The 22,601-nt window shown below is 49.8% G+C and overlaps 2 protein-coding genes across 6 annotated transcripts in view; one reads left to right on the forward strand and one right to left on the reverse strand.

The window, feature by feature from the left end:
• Nckx30C (solute carrier family 24 member Nckx30C) overlaps positions 1-3,919 on the reverse strand; it is a 197,517-nt gene extending 193,598 nt beyond the window's left edge. For all 5 annotated transcript variants that reach the window (XM_089543428.1, XM_089543424.1, XM_089543427.1 and 2 more), the window contains exon 1: positions 3,362-3,919. The gene's annotated coding sequence lies outside the window, so the exon portion shown is untranslated. The remainder of the gene's footprint in view (positions 1-3,361) is intronic.
• A 17,115-nt stretch (positions 3,920-21,034) lies between these two features.
• LOC149341356 (uncharacterized) lies at positions 21,035-22,390 on the forward strand. The gene has a single exon (XM_089543431.1). The coding sequence runs from the start codon at positions 21,148-21,150 to the stop codon at positions 22,105-22,107; it is 960 nt and encodes a 319-aa protein (XP_089399557.1). The 5' UTR covers positions 21,035-21,147; the 3' UTR covers positions 22,108-22,390.
• Positions 22,391-22,601: the final 211 nt, after the last annotated feature.

Genomic DNA, 22,601 nt, shown 5'->3' on the forward strand with positions numbered 1-22,601 from the left:
CATGCCGCTTGTGATCAATTTTTTCTGCCTCGGAATCTTTATCTGCTGCTCTGAACAATCAACTGCGCTTTTCGAGAGAAGGAATTAATATTTTGCTCTCGCTGCCAGGCTTGTTGACAGTAACCTATGCACGTCTTGCCTTCTGCACGATGTCTTACGCTACAAAGCAGAAACCGCGCACAGAAATCTGTCCACTGTTGTTTGTGACCTTCTGAAGATTAGTTGCTGATCTGCTCCAAGCTTGGCTACCGTTACTTCTCAGTGCAAAGGACAACCTGCGGCTGATTTCATGTGTAGGAACCGCTTCGTGAATCCGACTTTCGACTGTGCAGTATATAGCAACCACTGCGGAGAGGACGACCAAGGTTTTCAGGAGCTCTCCACCGTCGACGTAATTGCGTCGTGGCCCTGTGATACGCAGTTCGCCGAAAGCTTCGCCTGCTCGTACACTCACACCTGACAAAACATGCATAAGGCCCGTGCATATTTCAATCGCCAATCACCACACTGTCCGCCGTCCGTGCTTAAAAATTAAGGAGGCCCTTCCCAACGACTCTCGCTTGTCTTAACTGTTTCTTTAGTTTCACGCTACTTGAAATGGTCTCGGCTAATGACCGTGCGGAGGTCAAAGCTGTTGCGTAACAGCGCTTCTCTCTTTAGTTCGCTTAGCGGTACGGAGGAGAGAAAAAGAAAAAAAACTCCCAAATTATTGCCCTTCCTCGAAACGAATACGTGATAGAGATAGTAGTGCCCCAACTCCGCTAGCCCCCCCCCCCCCCCCCCCCCCCCTTCTCCCGTTAAAAGCAGCACCTAGATAGCACGACCACCTGTGGTACAGGTTTTGTCAAAAGTAAGCCCAAGGAGTTTGCTGTACTCCACTGTACGGTTTAGAAGCGGTTGGCTTCTGAGCCGTGCAGTGGGGCTCTTGTAGCATCCGTGGAAGTACTAACTTCAGGAGAGGTGAGGATGACACTGTCACTATCCAGAGGTTTTGTAAAACTGGCGACATATCACGAACCCCGCAGTGGCATGACCCACAACAAACCCCTTGGTTTTCAAACTTTTGACACAGGCTTTACATTTTCGATAATGCCTACAACAAACCCCTTGGTCTCCAAACTTTTGACAAAGGCTGTACATTTTTGGAGTATGTCCACCTCTCCGGCCCACGTGTTCCCTGTATTCGTTCATCTCCCCTGTGCTGAAACTGAGGCCAGTTCGCTGACCACCTTCTTGAATACACGCGCTACTTGCAATTACGAAACACAGGCCTTGCGCCGTCTGTCGTACTTTTCGGCCCCTGTGTTTCGTAACCCCATGAACGTAGCACGTATATTCGAGATGTCCACTATGCCGCAGACCTACCAGGCTACGGGATTATTTTCGGATACTGGTTACGTGTGTTGGTTGTGCATAGGTACCTGCTGTAACAGGAGATTTATCTGCGGAGAACAATGGCGAGCGATCAAATATGGCGACAGAGTTTGTTGCCGCAAATCCGACCCTCAGCACTCCTTCGTTTCCTACTAGTGCCACCAATGTGGTTGCATGGTCATCCTCGTCATTACAATCATACCTTGAGCAAAGATGAAGCCATTCTGGCGCCTCAAAGGGAGGACAGTATACTGTATGGCCGGGTATTCATATCGCATGTAGCGTGCAAAAAGCATTTACCCTCTATTTTCCTGTCCCCTGTTCTGCTCTACCCACGTGTTCCAAGTTAGTGCTTATCTATTGTTCTTACTCCTTATCCTCTCATTGGGCCCCAGTTCAAGTGCCAGCCCTGAGCAGGACAGTTAGCCGCACGGCAGTCCTTCCTAAATTCTTTTTTTTATTTTATTTTACCATACACACCGCTACCAGCAATACCTGTACGAGTTCTCAGTCAAGACGTAGCACGCTGACACAGTTTTCCCAGAAGAGGGCCCTTCATAAAGCCAGTGTGGTCATAAAGCTAGAACGAAGAATGAGAGCGCCGAAGTGGGCGCGGAGTGCGACTAGCGTGACCAGGATGCATTGGATGGAAACGGCGCAAGGGTGGGACAGAGAGAAGGCGACAACGTCTCTCTGCAGTTGAGCAACCACTAGAAATGATCACCCGTTCTTAGTATCTTTAGAACCTAGCTTTAGGACACCTTGTAATCATTTTGTTTAAGACGGTTTTGATCCTCTTTCTTTCTGAAATTTCTTGCGTTTTACATTTTAACTCTCAATTCACCACCCTATATTGTGAAGTCTTTTTGTACTTATTGCTCATTTTTATCCCTTTTAAGCCCTTACGTCATGTATGCACTTTTATTGCTTTTATGGCCCTTTACGCCGTGTATGGCCTCAACCGCAACTTTCATGTTCTATCTTGGTCAAATGTTTTAGGGGTATCTCCCAAGGTGGAGTAGATTTGTAATAAGGGAGTAATTACTCATTGGCATCCACCCAAGCGCAGCCATACGGCTACAAAGAAAGGCTATACAGTTTTCTCAGAAATTCCGTAGTTAACGAAAAATTCGTCCTGGTCTGGGGTTCGAACCCAGGACCACAGCTTCAACGAAGCAGTCGCTCTACCAACTGAGCTAACCGGGACGGCAAGCTCTGTCTTTCTAAGCTAACAGCGCGAACGACGAGGGGCAAGTACAAGGGAACGTAGGACAGAGCGCAGTGTTACAGCCTGAATACGTATGCATTAGCCTGCCTTTATACTGCGTGCTCCCCGAATAAAGAGGCTGTTGTAAGTCAGCGCTCATATTGTCGTCTCCTACCTGAGCCGTCCATGCGCAGTTCCCATCCAATACGTCCAACCAACTAGTCCGAACCAGCACCCTCGAGCAAGACACGGTACGCGAGAAATATGTTTCAAGGAAATTCAAGGAAACTCTGTGCCGGTGGCTGCGAGGGAGCCCGCTCTGTCCGACGCGCCGCGGAGCCGTCCCACGTCGGCGGCGGCGTAAAAGAGGGGGCCGCCTTCGATCCGCCGGTAAACACCCGTACATCAGCAGCCGCTGTGTGCACTGCAGTCCGAAGGGCGCGCACGATAGCGCGCTTCCACGCTCGCGCACAACCAGTGCACCGACGTGAGAGTATTAGAAATGAGGGAAGTCCCCGGCTGCCTTCGTCAAAGCCCGAAAGTAGGTTCCCTTTACACTTGACTTTTTTCGTCCACATCAACCACTAAAAAGTTTCCTTTAGAAGCCTATCCGGGTCCCACACTGGAAGACATCAGCAGCAGACCTTGAACTTAACAAAACTTGTCCGCCTGGAAGCAGACATCGTATTCCGGAACGAATACTGCATTAAGGCGGCCAGTTTCATTGAGTAAATGTGGCAGATTCGGAGGACCTAGCTTTAGTCGAGTGGGCTCACTTACCTCGAATGGATGTCAGTTTTGTGGAATTACAGGGACCTCCAGCGCTGGTCGTCGGCGCTCCTTCCTCAGCAACAGAAACTTTGCCTCGGGCCTACTAGGGGCCCACAGCAGGTAGCGAAAAGGCCGTCCTGGTGATAGCGGTGTCTTTTCCTGACACCAGTACGAGTCAGTCGGCTTGAAGCAGCAGTGATGTCAAGGATGTTATTTCAAGGGACCATTTAAGACAGAAAGGGAAATGCTCAGCAAAGGGGCACGTCTCCTTACAGGGTTGAGGGCCGCAGTCACTTCACCGAAGGCAGTCCAGAAGTGGACGAGAGGGAATCCTCAGTGGGCCGCCACAAGATCACAAGAGGCATCAAGAGACGGGACACATACAGCACACCGCTGGAGGCAAAGGACGGCAGGGGCCAGCGAACGCCTATTTTGTTGTATTATTTTCTTTTCTTTATCCCAGCCCTTCGCCTAACAGACCGAGGACGCAGCAAGACGGTCGAGGTCCTCTCCTGCGCCGGCGGCCGCGTCTGGCGAAGGAAAACTTCGCACCCCGGCTACGGCTGTGCAGAGGTTGTGCCGGGCCCCGGGGCTCCACGGGGCCCCTCCTCCTCGCCTCGCGACCGTAACCCGTCTCCTCCTCACCCACCTCAATAGACTCCTTCCCCACCCGCACCCTTTCCCGTCCTGCTGAACGCCTACGCCTGCGACCCTTGCTTTCTCTCTCTCCCCCGAGTGTCCTTTCCCCCCGCCCGCTGTTCAACGTACGGCGGTGCGGCCTTTTTTGCTTTGTGCTTGGCCCTCTGCTGGTGTTGACGATACTCGCCGCTGCAGTGTACGCGCTCCGCACCCGCTTTGTCGCGCCGCTTTGCCTGTTTTCTTGTCTCTCTGTTTTGGGCAACGATACTCTCCTCCCCGTCCCCCACAATCAATAGGGCCAATCAGGACCCTGCGGAGCGGGTCACGTGACGGGACTTTGCAAGACGCCCGCGCTCTCCGCACGTTTCTCGTTTCGCTTCGCTGGCTCTATAAAGCTCGTCAGCGCCAGCTGTCGACTGCCGCAGGAACTGACGCACCGTCGATACTCAAAAAGCGCGGGAATCGCATCAGAAGCAAGCGGCGCTCGTCGGGCGCAAGCGATTATGTGGAGACGGCCTTATTATCTATTCCTTGCTTACAACCATCTTTTTTTTTCCTTGCTGCAAGGGAAGAAGAGAGTGGCGACGACGAAAATGAACGCATGCCTCACGCCGTCACACGAGAAGAGAGACATAAAAAAAAGGAGTGTGCGGAAAATGAAACGAAGCGAGCGCCAAGAAAAGAAGCGGAGTAAATGAGGCTTTCGGCGGTGCAAAATGTCAGCAGGCACAAATGGCGCCCTGATTACGGTCGCCTTAATATCTGGAACGGCAAAGGTGAAAGCGGAGGTGTACTGCGCGAAGGAAAGAACGGCTGAGAGCGAGCTAACAGCATGGTGCTCCAGACGCAGAGTGGGAGAAGTGGGAGGTGGTTGTAATCAAAAGCAAAACATTAGAAATTAATTATCCTAAAGACATATTTCTGGACACGCTTTTGTTGTTTTCTTTAACTTATCTCTTTCTCTCTCTGTTTCTGTCTGTTGCAACTTCTTTATGTGATGCGCAGCGAGGTCTTCGAGTCAGGTTTCGCCGGGCTGCTGTCGCTGCAAATATGCCGCACCTGTAGCGTGCTCAACTAGGAATCTGAGGACGCAGTTTTCGAAATATTTAATTGCACGGAGTAAAATATGGCATCCAAGGAAGCTGTGTTCTATATAGTCTGCTTAATTTTAGACCCATTACTGCATCGAGAAAGTTTTAAGGCATTTGCGATGTATTAAGCCTCACAAAAGTGAATGCTCTGATGCGTCGAAAAACCGCGTGACCGATTTCTGCAATAATGTTCCTTCACCTGAAATAATTATCCTAAGAATGCTGTAAGTAACAGAGAAAAAGATTCACCGGAGGGTTACCACTGTGAAGAGCGAGATTCAGAGACAGCTGTTGAGGTACTTCCACTTGGTGATATATTGAGGTGAAGAATTGGAGAGCGATATGTATAGTTACAGAGCACAGCAACAGCAGTTTCGGGCACTCACCGGTAAAAATGTACCCCCCACCACCCAACTCTACTCTCAAGAAGCTCCAGCTACGACCATCCACCCACCTCCACCTTCCAAAAGGCCTCCATCCACGCCACCCACCAGGAGCTTCCACCGACCAGAAGCCCACGCAGCACCGCAACGCTAAATTGACGGACAAATCAACTTTTTTTTTTTTTTTGCGGCTTATACTGGGTGTAATCCAAAGTCAGTTATCTATCATTCTAATGGCAAGATTCAAAACTGGCTGCAACATAAAATGCGTGCTTTTAAGAAAGTGAGCACTTCGAGAAATCTTACAAAGCAATAACCATTCCGGATTTGGATGGCCGACAACTTTGCTTGGGAAAGATGTGGCTGCGAAGAGACAATTGCACATCTTCTGTGCGATTGTCCTGTTTTGGCAACCCAAAGACGTACGCTGCGTTGTACCCTGGACCACCTCGACCCTCGCCATTTGACAGAGGATAAGATCCTGGGACAGTGGCCACAGCATTAGACTGCCCTCAAGGCCTACAAGGCACTGTTTTGCTTCCTGAGAGCGACTGGCTTGAGGGACCATCTGTGACTGTGCCCCTCGCCGCTTCTTTCTTTACCTTTTCAGTTCCCTCATCCCTCTTTCCCAGTGCGGGGTAACCAACCAGAACAGCCTTCTGGTTAACATCTCTGTCTTCCCTCTTCCTATTCATCTCTCTCTCAAGAGAGAGAGAGAAAAAAAAATAATTTGTTCCACTACAGTTTTATTATTACTATAGTGAAACCATGCCTTAAGTTTGAAGAAAACCAAAAATGAATGTGGACGCCGGATTCCCGTAGGCCTAGCCGCCCCCAACGCTGGCAGCCCCAGGTCCAACTATCTAGGTTTTGGGGCCGACCACAGCGCGGTCCGCACCGAAGCAGGCGCTTTTTTGATAGAGTTGAATAAGTCATGATAAAATCCATTCCATCTTCAACGATTGCTTTACATTTTTTTAAAGTAAGAAGTTCACCTCTGAAGCAGACATAATATGTCGCTCTTCTCTTCTCTTGCTTATTCTTTGGTGTCATTTTGTTTTTCCTGCTATGGATTCTTTTTTTCTCACTGAGTTGTCATGTGTAGTTTTCGCAGAAACATAACGTCGAACTTAAGTCAAATGACAACAGCAGAGGACTGTGAGGTCCATAAGTACGCAAGAAGGAGGATAGCTTGTTGTTCCCGTGTCACCGGGACAGTTACATCTGTTCTCTCTTGTCAAGTAAAGACTGTAATGCCATATACAACACGTATGGGGAGTTAGTCAGCTAACCATGAGCAGTGTTCGGTCACAGTGTAAGAGAGGGCTCAGCCCGTTTGGTGTCTTGTGACACAGGATCAAGCAAGCCCTCATTTTTCTAATCATGTGCCAAAGTCTAGCGCCTTGGACCCTAACACACTTCACCCAGAAGGATGACCTGTTGACCAAATAAAATAAAATGGCAGGCATTAACAAGCGTTCACAGACGAGCGTGGGTACAGATAGTCCTCTTTGCTGAGTCCAATTTCTAAACTAATGGTGCTAAATAATGAAACGGCTAACGCAGTTTAAAGATCCCATCTGACTATCGTCATTACCCTTTCCAACAACCGATCTTCGTTTCTCGTTGCTGTAAATATCCCTGGTATCAAACAAAACCATCTGTTTAGAGCAAAAGCTTGAAGCCTAATGAAATCCACACGTTATCTCACCGTTCAGGACCATGTCGGTATTGTTTTATGGTTTAATTTGGCGATAAGACAAAATAACAGTGTTTTCAAGAAGAGTGGTGCGCAAACACCGAGAGTTCTGCGACTTTCAAAAAGCTGTCTTCACTGCACGCACAGTGTTAGTGCTAGAAAGCCCGTTGCTAAGGGGAACATGACCCCACGCGTCAGTGCAGCCGTTTGGCGTCTCGCCAATGCGGAGACCAGATGCGAGGAAATGGGCGAGGAAGTCTGGCAGTGAAAGGAACATATCATATCAATCCCTGGAATGACACAATGCTCATGGCAATTCAGCGCAAACATTATGAGCGATAGGGAAGACATGGCACGGAACAATACTCGTACATGACAGACTGCTAAGGATTATTATGATATTGCGCTTCGTAAGAGCAGCAGCGGCATCAGACGATCGTCAGTGGTAGATCCATCCGATACTGTGTGTTGCGGGAGCCAAGAGTGGAGAGGAAATGATGACAGTAAAGATAAAACAAAACGTTTTTCTCCGTTTGTCTCTGATTTGGATGTCATTTCTCTTCCGTCTCATCTGCCGTCAGCGGCATTTTGACGTGGAAAGCATTTGCGGTGTTTGCAGTCTTCATCTTTACGCCACGGTGGTCTTTTATTACAGCACCAGTGTTTTCTGCTGGGAAGCAAATCAGGAACTCGTGTAGCGTTTTGTTTACTCTGGTCGCTAAAGCCCCTCATCTCATGCTATACGCGATCTTTTCTCCGCGTCGAGACATTAAGGAATCCCTCTCCCTCACTGTATGTTTTGGGCAGAGTTTGAAATGGAAATTTAGCCCATGTTTCCAGTGGCCTGAGCTTGGTTTTTATCTTTTATTTTATTTTTTGTTTGTATATTCTTTTTTTGCAGAGAGAAACCGGTCACGCGGAGGGGCGGATAAAGGCTGCTGTTGATGCTCACGAATTTGAAATGCAGGCCTTGCGCGTTTCTAGTGAGAACGGGGAAGCAACGAGAGTACGGTCGCCTCTAACAACAAGGCAGAGAACATCGAGAATGATGGACGTGTAGTCCATGCTGCTGGCGGTGGAACTTCCGCGTTCAGGGCTCCTAGCTGCACAAAATAGGAATCCAGAAAGGCAACTGCCGAGGCCCTAGCATTGACGCCAATCGTTGGGCATGACACCACAGGAACGACGACTACGGACGCTTCGGTCTGTGGTCGAAATTAATCCGAAGCCCTCCACTGCGGTGCCTCTTTTTCTCTTTCTTCTTTCATTCCCTTCTCCCTCCCTTTCCTTACGGTGCGTTTGAGGTGTCCATCGTGAAGTGAGACAATTACCGCGCCATCTCCTTTCCCCAAAAACAAAATTTAATTTTCGTCGGAAATAATTTCTGCTACTTGGGAATCTTTAACGCTGGCATCGCACAGCACACGGGTACCTTTCTTTTACCTTTCGCCTCCATCTAAACGCGGCCGCCATGGCCGGGATCGAACCTGGGTACTCCGACTATAGTTGTTACGCATCTCCATGCACAGATCGAAAAAAGAGGGAGCTGATGGGAAGTCTGTTATGACTCTAGCCTGCTCTCGCAACGCTTGCACCTTGCCTTTCTGGTAGCCTTTGCCACAGCCGACGTCCAGGCTTTCTAACGAACGTGGTGCGTAGTGACCTGTCATGTAGCAGCGTACGCTGTCATTATTACCGACCAGTTTTGGTGGCTCAGTGGTTCAGAGCGCTCGACTACTGAGCCAGAGTACACGGGTTCGAACCGGATCATGGTGGTCGTGTTTCGTTCGAGGGAAATTCAATACGCGCCCGTGTGTTGCGCGATGTCAGCGCACATTAAAGATCGCAAAGGCTAAACACGGCCACACTCCAACGCTACTGCTCCTATCACGAATAAGCGGTCGGCACCATGGTAGGGAGCCTTCATGTGTTTTTTTTTTTTTTTTTACATGAAAGCTCCCTACACCATGGTATGAATGAGCGCCCCCATCCGCCTAATCCTGGTTTTCGCACTCAGCCGCATAATGTACCTGGTACCATAACTACCGCTTAAAGCAGCTGGAAGAATGAAAATCAACACCCTCATGCGAAAAGCCTACAGACAAGACCTCGGCCTCCCAATTCACGCCTCAATATAAAGCCTTCTGGCTCTAGGAGTCCACAATTATCTGGACGCGCTAATCGAAGCTCACCTAATCGCGCAATATACTCGATTCGCCACTACTCCTGCAAGCCGGACAGTCCTAGGCAGCCTGCCCATCAGTTTCAGCCCCAGAGAGGGACCCCTCATAAAGCAGACATCTCCCCTGACCTCCTCATCTCCTTAGTCCATTTACCAGACAAAAGAAGGAAAATGAGGGTCTCGGTTGACATACATATGAAGGAAGCTAACAGCCACCGAAAGCAAGGTGCATAGGGAAATGTTTCTAATATTTTCATTTATTTTTATTTGTGGTTTTGATCACCGGGAGGATAATGCTGTGATTAATCTGTCGCTTAAAGACAATTAATTATGCAACAGAAGAAAAAACAACCATGCCGCTGGTGGGACCCGAACCCACGACCTCCGAATTTCGAGTCAAGTGCTCTACGAACTGAGCTACGGTGACGGCTTTCTGCTTTCGGGGGTATTAATGTTTGCGTTTAGCCGAACCTTGAGTGTGTTCACCAGCGCCACCCTCGTCCATAGCGGCAGACTTAGTACGCCCTGTATTACCGTGACTGCCACGTAGGAACGTAGTCGAACTGTGAGGGCGGAAGCTGTGCGAGATCCCTCTTATGCTACCTACGGCATCAAGACTGCCAGAATCTAAGCCCTCCTTAGCTAATTGAGCAAGACAAGGGAAGGGAAAAGAGGGGCTCGATATGGCCGGCAACAAAAAGACGGATTTATCGCCTAGAATATGGGATTTTAAAATCTCGCAGTCGATTCAAACTCGTGACGTTCTTACTGAGAAGGGCGGAACACCGTTTTTTTTGAAGTCAATGCCGATTTAAAGTAGCCCCTGGGATCCACACCCAAAAAGCGAGACGATGCACGCATTTTACTTTCGAAATAGGCCGCTGGTGGCGGCACCTTATTTCATTTCTCGGCCTTTTCCAGCTTATGAAAGGTCCGTTTTCGGCGAGAGCGGTCTCTTCATGATTAGGACGTGGCAACCTAATTGATAAAGGCCAACTTCAATTACTCATCGGTGTCCCTTTGATGAGACCCTATAGCTGCAACGCAAATCAAACATGTGGTTTTTATTCTTTAGGTGCGTACAATGGGGCACCGTGATGCTTGAATGACCGAGAAGATCGCCTAAATCATAATAATTTATATTTTAATCTGCTCCAGAAATGCTCGCTCTGGGTAGATGGTGTCGAAACGTGGAGGCAGTTTTCGGCAGCGGAAGTGAGGCCGTAGCCAGATTCGATGCCGCGACTAATAAATCTAGTGCACTATATATAGTGGCAGCGCTATAGCGCTGCCTTTTTGATTGGTAGGGCTCCTAGTTTACTCGGAAACGGATCCAAAATGTATTTCTTCTGAGTGTTGTAAGCTTTCGCACCTGAAAAAGTCTAAAATAATTACAATAAAAGTCAATCAACAATATAGGAATATCGCTAAGGACAACACTTTCCATTTTGCTTCAAACTGCTGCGCAGTCGCGCTCTGCTGTTCAAACTGCCGGTACCAAAAAAGCAGCAAAAATTTAAAATTCACAGTACGTCTCGCCGTTGAGAGCACATGTAGGCATGAAATGTATTGCCGAAACGGCGTAGAGTATTATAGGAAGGTTCGCGATAGGGGTAGCCGCACTCTATCTAGTCTTAGAGCCTACGTTATCAGCCAATTTTCTTTCCTTAGCTTTTTTGTACTGTGCAGTGTGAACGCACGTTAAAAAAACCCAGTCTGCCTCTGTGTACTCGCCAGGAGCCATTCAAACTCGTGAACGTTATCCAGGCTATTGAGCAGCTGCTACTCGTTATCCCTTTTGTAGTGAAACCATGTCAAACCAATCTCACTGGTTAAGCCCCGAAATTCCTGCTTCAACATATCCCATGCTGCTAATAACATAATACGCACGATCATGAAAGATGCCAGTGTGGACCTCACTCGCTCTGTACAGTTCTGTACACTCATCAGTCAAGCTTCCAAAGTGCCCACTGAGGCTGAACCTTTCGAGAGGATAATTCTCCTATCCGCGCAACCACCATACAGTGATAGCAGAAAAAAAAAAAAAAACGTTTAACATCGGATGAAATGCGGAGTTTACGGAGTGCTCTGGAGACACATAGTTTTAATGTTCAGCGTTTATGTCCTCCATCGTCATGTGTGGCGTCAGGTTCTGGCGATGTTCGCCTCGATTTGGCGAGAATGGTAGCTAAAAGCACGTCATTTTTAAAAAAAAAAGCTGGTCGACACACCGCGGCTAAAAACATAGAGAAATGCAGAACAGGGGACGGGGCTGGGGAAACCGGGGGTAGATTTCCAAAGGAAGCATCGAGGAACCCCATTTGTTGTGTTCGTCTGCGAAGTGTCCGCGGAACGACGTGCTCGGGGAAGGCTACGTGCAAGTTTCCGTTGCGGGTGTGCGAGGCACGGTTCCCATTGGTAGAGCACCCTATCTCGGAAATGAACAAGTCAATTGGGTGAGTGAATTCATCGCCTTTTTTTTTTCAAGTATGTGCGACATTATTTCACAGATATATCGATGCACAGAATTTTTATTGTCCTAGTCCATTGAAAAACATTTACGGACAAAAACTCCTGTACAGATCTGTTCCGGTGAAAATACATCCAGACAATCTTTGCACCAAAAAATCGTCGAGGCAACCGTTAAAGCGTCACAGGTTAGTCCGTTCGATTCGCCTGCACTCGCTGCACCAGTTCCGTAAAGTTCAGCGGCGGTGCCGCGAGTGTGCAGCGCCAGTTCCGGCAGTTCAAGTGCAGCTTGGCAGTGGCTTGGCCGAGTGCAGTCCAAGTCGTCTACTAACCTTGGTACCACCAGCAGGTTGCATCCGGCTGTTTTATAGGGATGTGTGCTGCCCATCTACACGGCAACAAACATCCCGAACCCTGTCAAGAATTTTCAGAGAGCGATTTGTATATGCCACCTTAACCCTATCCTTTTCTGTATCTCTCTCCCCCCCCTCCCCCCTCACACTTTATTTTCCTTTCCTTGCCCTTTTTCTCACTATAGCCGCAGCTCAGGTGCTTCAGGTTTCGATCGCAGATGTCACGGCTACGAACATCTTTTCCTTCCTTTGTTATTTTATTAGTAAAGAACCACTAATAATAATAATAATAATAATAATAATAATAATAATAATAATAATAATAATAATAATAATAATAATAATAATAATAATAATAATAATAATCGCAGCGAAGTGTTGCCATGCACCAGCATCGATGCAACCTCGCTGCAATGGACGCGAAACGCAATTGCGTTCTTTTACTGAACATGACCGAGGTGCGTGCCCACCGAATTACATGTTATAGGCGGTTTCTATAGCAACGTGCATCATGCTACATGCACGTGTTTGCTGTTTATTTTACATACCCTCTGTCGAGTATTGCTGTAACTTTATTGGTCTAACGGAAAGACGCCGGTGACGGGTCCCGTCGAGAGGCGCAAGGTGCCGATGTACAGCCGGCCAAATCTTTAGCTGGCGTGCGTGATGGCCGCGTATTCCGTGCTCCTGCAGCTTATTACGGAGCAAACTTGCGAAAATATCAAATTTAAGCCCAAAGCGCAGGAGCACAGAAAAAGCGGCCGTCGTGCACGCCAGCCAAAGATCTGGCCGGCTGTACTACGTGGGCCACCGTACCCCTCTCTCCGTCGCCACTTTTTCGGATGCGAAGCCCACATGGCTCCAGCGACGTTCGGTAAGACTCGGGCCCGAGTGGGGCACCGTTCTGGTTGACGAGTGGAACAATTGGTCTCTCTTCGCCGTTTATGGCAATGCGCAAGCCATCGTCTGCTTTCATGGTGGCTGCAGCCGCACGACTTCGGCACCTACCACTGAGAGGTGCACAGTTTTTCTGAACCAGACCTGCACGACGTCGATCTGCACCTTTCTGCAACGAATGGCATCGTGCAAAGGGTGCCATGTTGCACCGCTGAAACGAATGGCGAAGCACCTCGAGAACCAGTTCACGTAGTGCAGGCGAATCGAACGGACCTATCAGGCTTAAAAGGTCTCCTTAAAGGCCGAACCACAAGGTAGCGTTTCTTCGGCGTCGCGCTAGCGTCTCGGCTACTGGCGTCGCCGGAGGCGAAATTCAGGAATGTGAACGTATGAGTGTAGTGTAGCCGTGCGGGACCCTGGGGCCTGCGTGCCCCAAACTCCATTGCGATGTTAAATGTTTTACCGCGAAAGCGTTAAGGGTACCGTGTCGCAGAAAAGCCGGTGTCGTCGTCGGCGGCGTTGGCCGTGAGCAAAAAATCCCAGAAGCATTAATAAATAAAACCGAGTAGGAAATTGGTCGAGTTGGGAAATCGAACCAGGGCCTCCGGAGTGCGAGACGAGCACGCTAAGCACCCAGCCACGTCACCTCGATGGTTTGGAATGAAAAAAGGCGCGTCTAGTGAATACGATGTTGTCTTAGAATGGTGCTTTAGAGACGTGTACTGTGGTGTATATTCATGGGCGTCCGGAGGGGGGGGGCAAGGGGGGGCGGCTGCACCCCCCTGGAAAAACACTCACTCGAACCGTGAGTGATGGCCGCACGTCAGGGGCGGCGGTGCGCTCAGTCAAAAGAGTAAAAGCGGCCCCGCTTCCACGCTTTGGGTCACATCTGCGAAGTGCCGCGTTCGGGGACGCGTCGTTGCAGACATACAGCGGCACCGACGAGCATGTGTTTCGAGCCGTCTTGAGATGTGTGCCTGTTTCTTTGATCTCTAGTGAGATAGCGACACGGAGGCAGACAGTGCACACCCCGGCCACCGATGAATTCTTCAAGAGGGAGGGACAAATCAGCCGTGTCCATCCCCGCTTTGTCGGGCTGCTCAGGGGCAAGCGGGCGATGAGTTGGCGCCGCCGCCGCTCGCTGTCTCCTCCGATCCACGGGAGAGCGCAGTTCGGTACAAGCGCCGCTTTCAGAATCTTCGGCAAAGGGGATTAGCTGCTTTTGTTCACGGCGACGCAGTCTCCAGAGGCGCCCCCACACCAGCGTTCCTTGCGTCTTCTCCGGAAACCAGCGCCTTTGGTCAAGGCAGCCCGATGGCGCCTGCCTGGCTCGCCTGTCACCTCTGGCTGGGCCTCAAATCCCAACAGCGCCCATGTACTGTGCGATGTCAGTGCATGGTAAAGAGACCCAGGTGGTCGACATTATCCGGAACTCTGTACTACTCCGTTCCTCATAGCCTGAGTCGTTTTGGGGCTCTGAACCCCATAAAAACACACAAAACAAATTTTCCGACCGGAGTGGCGAGTGTCCCTTCCCCTCGGAAGTCGCGCGGCGTTCCTTGCGTGTGCGCGCCTCTTTGTTTGTGCTTCGGTGTTTTTAGTGGCCGGTTGTCAACGAAGCTGAGAACAACCAAGACAGCGGACGAGAAAACGACGAGCGGCGAGTAGTGTGTGTGCAAATACTCGACTGTGCGGTTGCGCGAGCAAGATGGAGCGAGGTGTATGAAGCTGCGAGCGTGCATTTATCTTGTAAATAAGTTTTCGCTGCATATATAGTCATTTTTTGTTTTCAACGTACGCATTCAACCGTTTTTCCAATCAATGTGTATATATTTTTAACACTACCAACCCTGAGGAACTCCATAGCCAGCTTTGTCTCGCGCGGTCCCGAATGATGGATATTCGACGCTTCTTCGAGCGTCAGCGCTTGTCTGACGAAGCATTATCCAAATGCGCCCCTGCAGATTCTGGTGTGACATGTGACAACGGTGTAGCATTTGAACAGAGTGATGCAAGCTTTTATGACCGGACAGTAGCTGATGTCGTCGACTCCATGGAAGGGACTCTGTCAACAGTGAGTTCAGGTGATGCAGCAGGCCGAGATGATTCCATTTCTCCTTTCTTGGGATTCAAGTCCGGATTTGACCAGAGCGATGGAACCTTTCATCACCGGACAGTAGCCGACGTCGTCGTCTCCATGGAAGGAACTCCACCAGCGAGCTCCGGTCACGCAGTAAGCCGAGACGATTCCCTTTCTTCTTGCTTGGGATCGAAGTCCGGAGACAACATCAAGAAAACAAATCACTTGCCTCAAGAATATGACTTAGGAGAGTTTCTAGGCAAAGCTAAACTCACTGGCATACCGGACTTTTTGAAGTTACGTCTTATTACTAAGCCATGGTCGCCAAATGTTACATATGATTTTAAGAAGGATGTAACACCTGGAAAGACGTCTTTTCGACATCAATGGCTGGGAGATTACGCCCCCTGGCTTGCGTACTCAGCGACAGCGAAAGGCGCCTTTTGTCAATTTTGCGTCATTTTTCCTCCGCGTGTTCACCGCGGTACTCAAGGTAGTTTTATCGTGCGCGCTTTCAGTAACTACAGAAAAATGCACGAGGCGTGCAGGGATCACGTAAAATCCCAATGGCACCAGGAGGCAATGACGGCCTCACAGAACTTTATGGATGTGATGAAAGGCAAGCAGCTACCCGTTTTACAGCAGCTGAACAGAGCACTGCACGCGCAAGTTGAAAGGAACCGTGAGAAACTATTTCCAATAGTTTCCACCATTGTCTTTTGCGCGACGCATGACTTGCCGATTCGCGGCAAACAGTCCGATAGTGGAGTCTTCAATGATCTGCTTGACTTTCGTGTAGAAGCTGGAGATACTCTACTTCAGGAGCACTTCGCTTCTTCTGCTGGCAATGCCAAGTACACTTCTGTCCGCGTCCAGAACGAGATCATCACAATCTGTGGCGACATCCTGAGAGAGCAGATAGTTACCGAAGCTAACAAAGCGTTTGCTTTTTCCGTTCTTGCTGACGAAACTGCAGATATTTCAGGAAAAGAGCAGATGTCTATAGGCGTTCGCTTTATTGACAAGGCGGGAGTCCAAGTGTGCGTTCGAGAGCAGTTTTTGGGATTTGTAGAGCTGGAGCAATTAAACTCCGCTTGCATCGCCACGGCAATCTTGAAGTTTTTGACGAATGTCGGGCTGATTCTTTCGAACTTCGTTGGACAGGGGTACGATGGATGCTCTACAATGGCTGGAAAAGAAGCTGGAGTGAACAAAATTATACAAAAACAGTTCCCGAAGGCACTATTTTTCCACTGTGCAAGTCACAAACTAAATCTCGTCATCAACGATTTGAACGACGTCTCTGAAATTCGAAACACAATTGGGATAATCAAACAAACCATAAACTTCTTCCGCGAGAGCGTGCTCCGGAGAAAATTGGTGCCCAACATTCCGATGCTGTGTGAGACAAGATGGTCTGCGAAGTACAAGTCTATTAGGATCTTCTCTCAGCATTACGTGGCCATAGTCGAAGCACTCGAGGAGCTCGCGTCCACGGTATCATGCTCGAACGCTGCAACTAGACAACGAGCTCACATCCTCTACTGCGCAACAACAAGCTCATCTTTCATCGTCTGCTTGCATATTGTAGCGAAGTACAGCGCTCGGCTCGAACCAGTTACGAACATTCTGCAAGGTGTATCCATGTACTTCCATTCTGTGCATGACCACATCACTGAGCTGCAACGTATTTTTCGCGGCCACCGGACCAACGCTGTAGAGGAGTTCTCTAACATCATGAATGCAGCAAGGGAGGCAGCCAATCACTTAAATGTGGTGATATCTGTACCAAGACAAGTCTCTCGTCAAGCCCACCGAGACAACTACGGGATTCAGTCGCCGGAGGAATACTACCGTGTGGCAATATATGTGCCGTACTTGGACTCCCTCACTGCTTCTCAAGCTCGGCGCTTTTCTGAAAGCAATGAGAGGAGCTTCAAACTTCTCCAGCTGAATCCATCAGAAATGAAGCACTTGAGCCGTGTTGAGTTCGCTGTTCTCGCCGAAGAACTCCAGTGCTTTTACGGCATCGACAACTTCAAGGAAGAGGCCATCTCTTGGTACGAGATGTGGTGCAACAAAACTGGGGACCCATCAGAAATAACTTACTGCGAGCTTCTACATCAGGCCAAGACATTCTTCGCTGGTGTTGCAAAAGCCACTGAGGTGGCTCTGGCTTTGCCAGTTACTACCTGTATGGTCGAACGCTCCTTCAGTACAATGAGGAGAGTGAAAACGTGGCTACGCTCAACGATGACAAACGACAGACTGGACGGCCTTTGTATGATGAGTGTGCACCGAGAGCGTGTAATGAAGCACAGAAATGAATTTATCACCCGTGTCATCACGCAATTCGCCCAGAAAAATCCGAGGCGTCTACAGTTTCTGTTCAAGGAAGACTGACTGAGTGACTGTCGTTGCGTGTTTGTGAACATATTGTGCTGTGTGCTGGTCATCAATCCGGGTGTGTCGAGAACCCGTATGCAGCAAGACTGAGCACTCTTCTCCACGAAGTGATAGTATCTTTTTGCATTTTTATTAATTTTAATTGTTTCTTCGCTTATAAACTCCAATGTATCTCTCCTAGCCTCGCTTTAATTTGATGTTTGTAATTTTTCTTTAATGCGTGTATTTTACTTATCTATTTTATTTATATATAAAAAAATAAATTTACTCCGCAAATAGTGCCTTTCTGCTACGAACATACCCCCCCCCTCCTCCGGCGCCAACAACCAATGGGGCCCCCCCCCTGCAAAAAATTCTGCGGACGCCCTTGTGTATATTAGTAATTATGAGCATGGAAATTACAGAAGTCGCAGTTAAACGAGTTGCAAAGTACGTTTCCGCTACTTTTCCTCTCCGCTTGGCCTGCACGTAGCGCCATCAGGCGGCGCTCAATAAAATCACTCCCACCTCCTTCTCTTAATGTACGCCACTGCCCCAACAGATAGCGAGCGACAGCAGCGCCTCCCGCTCGTCTCGTTCGGGCGCAGTGGGGCCGTGCGCGGACGCAGGAATCACGCGGCGAGCAGCCAACAAGGCAGCGCACATTCAAGGCGCGTTCACCACGAAGCTTGCGGCTTGCTGCCCGTTCGGCGAGAAAGCTATGCTGGCGGATTTGGGACGTTAAACCCCATAAACCAAACCAAACCAACTCCGCCAAGACAGTTCGATGGCTCAACACTAACAAATGCACGTCTATTGACTACGGTGTTCCGACTTGTCCAAAGGGCAAGGCATCGCGCCGAACGGGCGATGGCGTTCCGTCGACTCAGTGACAGCGCTGCAACACGCTGGCGTGCGCTGGAGCCTGTCTGCGCATGCGCGAGGCGCGACGCGTGAGCAAGAGCAAGCGCGAGCGGGGCGCAGATACCTGTGCATGTCAGATATCGGCGCCTGCGCACGGGCGCTAGCGTGCGCGTCGGAAGCGGGGTGCGGTTGACAAGGGGACTCCTTTCTTCATGGCTGGAAGCTCTTTCGAGTTCCCCAAAATTTTCTTGGAACCCTTGCAGCTCCCCAACCATCTTCTGTTCACGGCTTGACATTTTCTCAGTCGGCTCGCGAGGGGGAGCGAGTCAGCACCAGGAGCATGAAGGTGCATGCCACTTTTCGACGCCCGTCGCGGCGCGGGCTGGGCGCGCAGGCGCTTCGCGTGTACGCTTCGGAAGTGTCCATCGAGGTGGGGCTTTAAAGAGGAAGCTTAAATTTTTACCACTACCACCGACACTTGGAAAGCGTTTGAATAATACCGACGAACACCTTCCATGCGCCAGAATTTCGCCTCCGGCGACGCCAGTAGCCGAGGCGCTGACGCGACGCCAAAGGAACGCCGCCTTGTGTTTCGGCCTTAAAGGGACACTGAGGAGAGCACTATTAATATATTTTTTATAGCAAAATCCGATAGTTCGGCATGTCATGGCTTTGTTGCCACTTGGCCGGCAGCGAAAAATGCATTTATTTCTAAGAAATTTGGATTCGAAGTTGAAAAGGTTTTTCCCGCCGCTGTGATTCAAACTTGGGATTCGGCTATGACGACAGAGGACTAAGTGACGTGAAACATGACGTGACATGACGTGATGCAGACTCCGTGATTTCTGGCGGCCAGCAGTGCGGCCTAGCAGCAGCCGAAAAGAAAGCTACCGCCGGCCGCACGTTGAAGGCATCTATCGGCTATTGCGGCCGTCGCTACAGTCGCTTCGCTTACGTTTGCACCGGCGTTTTGCGAGCGTTACGATGGATCTCGTTCTCGAAGTCGTCAACGAACTTCTCGCAAATAGACACCTTTAGCATACCGTGTACCTTGATACCGCTAGCGGAATACCGGGAGCCCGCCTAACGCCGGCGAGCAGGCGCTGATTGGTCCCGATGCTTCAGGCGAGCGCGTAGCTGCCCGGCACGTGGCGCCATCTGGCGACGTCAAGGAGATTTGCGCATGCATTGGCTGCGCCTCAGTGATTTGTGCTTCTCGTGTCCTAGCGTTGCTAGAACCATTGGTTCTAGCAACACTGTTTTGTTATATGACGTCATGACGCTTGTACTTGCGAGTTTGGCCTGTGGTGGCGATACCTGTATTTTGGTTCTTGCTCTTTTCTACGTTACAAGAGCTTTGTTGTCAGTATGAGTGGCGTTTTTGTAATCAGGAGCTGGTATTCTGTCGATACAAGCCAACTTCAATTTCTCCTCAGTGTCCCTTTAAAGAGGTCATGTGCACCAAAGCACTGTATGTTATTGCAAACTCCACTGTCAAGGGCGTTTTCGTGATCAAAGCACTGATATCTTTTACGTGATGGCAAAATTCGTATAATGCTCCCCCCTCCCCCTGTCCACTTGGCATTGTTGAAGTGCAATGGTTACATTTTCTGAACTACAGTGCAGCCGTACATCAAACGTGTCTAATATGGTGATTTCAGTGTGACGAGTGGTCCTACTGGCTTGCACAGTGCGTTCTTGAACATTTTTTGTCGTAAATTGGGAGCAGTGGGAGGCGCAGTTGTCCAGTTCCGATTTGGATGTAGTGAAAGCTGATCAGCCGAGCCCAGCTGAGCTCGGGCCCCAGGGAACCCCCTCACGTCTCCAGCACCACCTCTCTTATCAGAGCAATGAAGTTTACTCTCTCTCCATGCTTATTTGAAACGACGTCAATATACGATTCGTGCCACTTGAGCATGCCCCATCTTATAGGGATTGCACATTTGGGATGTGCTTTGTGAAGGCATCCTCTTACCTGGCCTGGCCATTAATTCCTTTCTCACAAACAGTTATCTTTTAGTGCGTAAGCACTGGTGGTGGTGGAAAAACTTTACTTCGTCAAAAGCGCATGTAGATGGTTCCGTGCTAGACGGCCATCATTCTTCGACTGATGGCGACCACGGCGGCCCACTCCACGGCCCGGACCTGGACGGCGGGTCTGTACTGATCCGGTGTACCGACCCCGATCAAAATCGTCCGTTGTCGCGTTGTCGTTCGTCTAGTGCGAGCGCTCCATCCCGCGGCAGTGCCCGCTCTTCGTCATCTTTTACGTGGCACTAATTAGGTGGTTCTGCCCAAAGCCCCTATCTGGGGCATTGTTCTGACCCGAGCAAAATCGTCTCTTGCGTGTTCGCAGCTTATCTAGCGCGAACGCTCCGCCCCACGGCACTGCCTGCTCATCGTTCTTTTTTTACATCGCAAAAAAAAAAAAAAATCCGTGTTTTCGCATTGATTCCAGTGTAGTAAACATTATCTGTAGTTTTTTGTTTCTCAATTTGCGTGTATGTATGCTCGAGTGGCGGGTTCTACGTGACATGAAAACCGGTACAAAAGCATGGGCGGCCTGTAACGCGGGTACAAAAACCCGAAAACGATTCCGCCAGACGCAGCGCAAGCCCACCGTACGTCGGCACTTGCTCTGGCAACCCGACACAATCCAACATGGCGCCTGCTGCCAGTTCTTAATTGACAAGTGTGCCTGGCAGTTTGGGACGCTACGCAGTGCGTTCGCTTCCCGTGGCTGCCCGGAAACCATGGCGGTCGTGGGCAAGCCAGGGAACCAAGTTATCGACGTGAGTGGGCCCCTTCCTACCCGCCTGGTGCTCGAGAAGGACGAGGAAGTGGTGGGCCGCAGCAGTGAATGCAGCATATGCGTGCGTTCTGTTATGGTGTCTCGACGCCACGCCGTTTTCAGCCGCGACGCGTCGGGTCTGTGGAGAGTTGCGGACGATTCGAGCATGAACGGTGTGTACGTGAATGGCCAGCGAGTGGAGCCTGAAAGGCCACTGGCACTGCGACAGGACGACATGGTATCTCTGGGTCCACCGCAGCGAACGAACCTAGTTTTTAGATTCGTCACAGACGACCCTCGGCATCGAGGTGGTGATGCAGGTCAACGCCCCAAGGACTCCGCCGCGAGACCGCGAGCGTTTCTCGTGGTAGTCGGCGGCAGCAACCAGCCGCCCAAGGAGGTCGACGCCAATGGCAAGGTGGCGGTTTCACGCGGAGCGACGCATGCTGCTGACGATAGCGAAAGTGACGGCTCGCCCTTACTCCCCTCGGACAGGGACAACAACAACCTTTCCTCACGGTCAGGTGCGTCGCCGAATGGCTATGGAGCCGCAGGCAGAGGCGACAGTTTTTTTTCAAAGAACAGCAAAAAGATCAGGTTGTCCGCTGGCGACAGCGTTGTGCGCAGAGTAGAAAGCATCATGGAAAACGAGCTGACTTGCGCTATTTGCAGCGAGCTGTTCGTGGACGCCGCCATGCTGCAGTGCGGCCACACGTTCTGCTCATACTGCATTCAGAACTGGCAAAAGCAGAAGAATGTCTGCCCTTTCTGTCTTGTTACCATCAGCTCGATCACCCGATCATTTGTTGTGGATAACATCATTGACGAACTGGTTTGCTTCAATCCAGAACTCAAGCGGTTCAGGGAGACATTAGCGCACTCTAGATTAGCTGCTGCTTTTGGTGGCTCTGCGAAAAACTGAAACCCGTGCTTGTGTGCTGCTTTACCGTGAATGTTTTTCAGCTGTGAATGTGCTTTGATTAGTGCTACTAGGTTTCTTTTCGCCTTCGTTCTTTTTTTTTTTCCAGCTTAGCAGAAAGAAGGCTGGATTGCTGTGAACAGCAGTGATATTGCAGTGCAAGCTACAGGGTTCTCGTGTCAAATTTGAATTGGAGTTCGATTTTATTAACTTTTGTGCAAGAGATTTTATTTACTTTGCGCATGAAGGATCCCATAAAATAAAATGTCATTGGTTGCATCCTGAATCTAGACCTTTTGTGTCCTTTTTCCTGTGGTTTTGTTGACAGTGATCTGTCAATAATGAGCAAGGTGCAATGTGTCTTACCACAAAATGAAGCAGTAAAGAACTCTTCGGGCCACTGTGGTTGCTCACTGGTTATGGCGCTCGGCTGCTGACCCGAAAGACGCGGGTTCGATCCTGGCTGCGGCGGTCGAATTTTGATGGAGGCGAAATTT

The sequence above is a fragment of the Amblyomma mixtum genome, chromosome 5 (genome assembly GCF_055824585.1).
Source record: "Amblyomma mixtum isolate Tamu chromosome 5, ASM5582458v1, whole genome shotgun sequence".
NCBI lineage: Eukaryota > Metazoa > Arthropoda > Arachnida > Ixodida > Ixodidae > Amblyomma > Amblyomma mixtum.

Excerpts from the sequence above, each read along its gene's own strand:
- LOC149341356 (XM_089543431.1), top strand. The coding sequence starts at position 21,148 with ATGGCGGTCGTGGGCAAGCCAGGGAACCAAGTTATCGACGTGAGTGGG.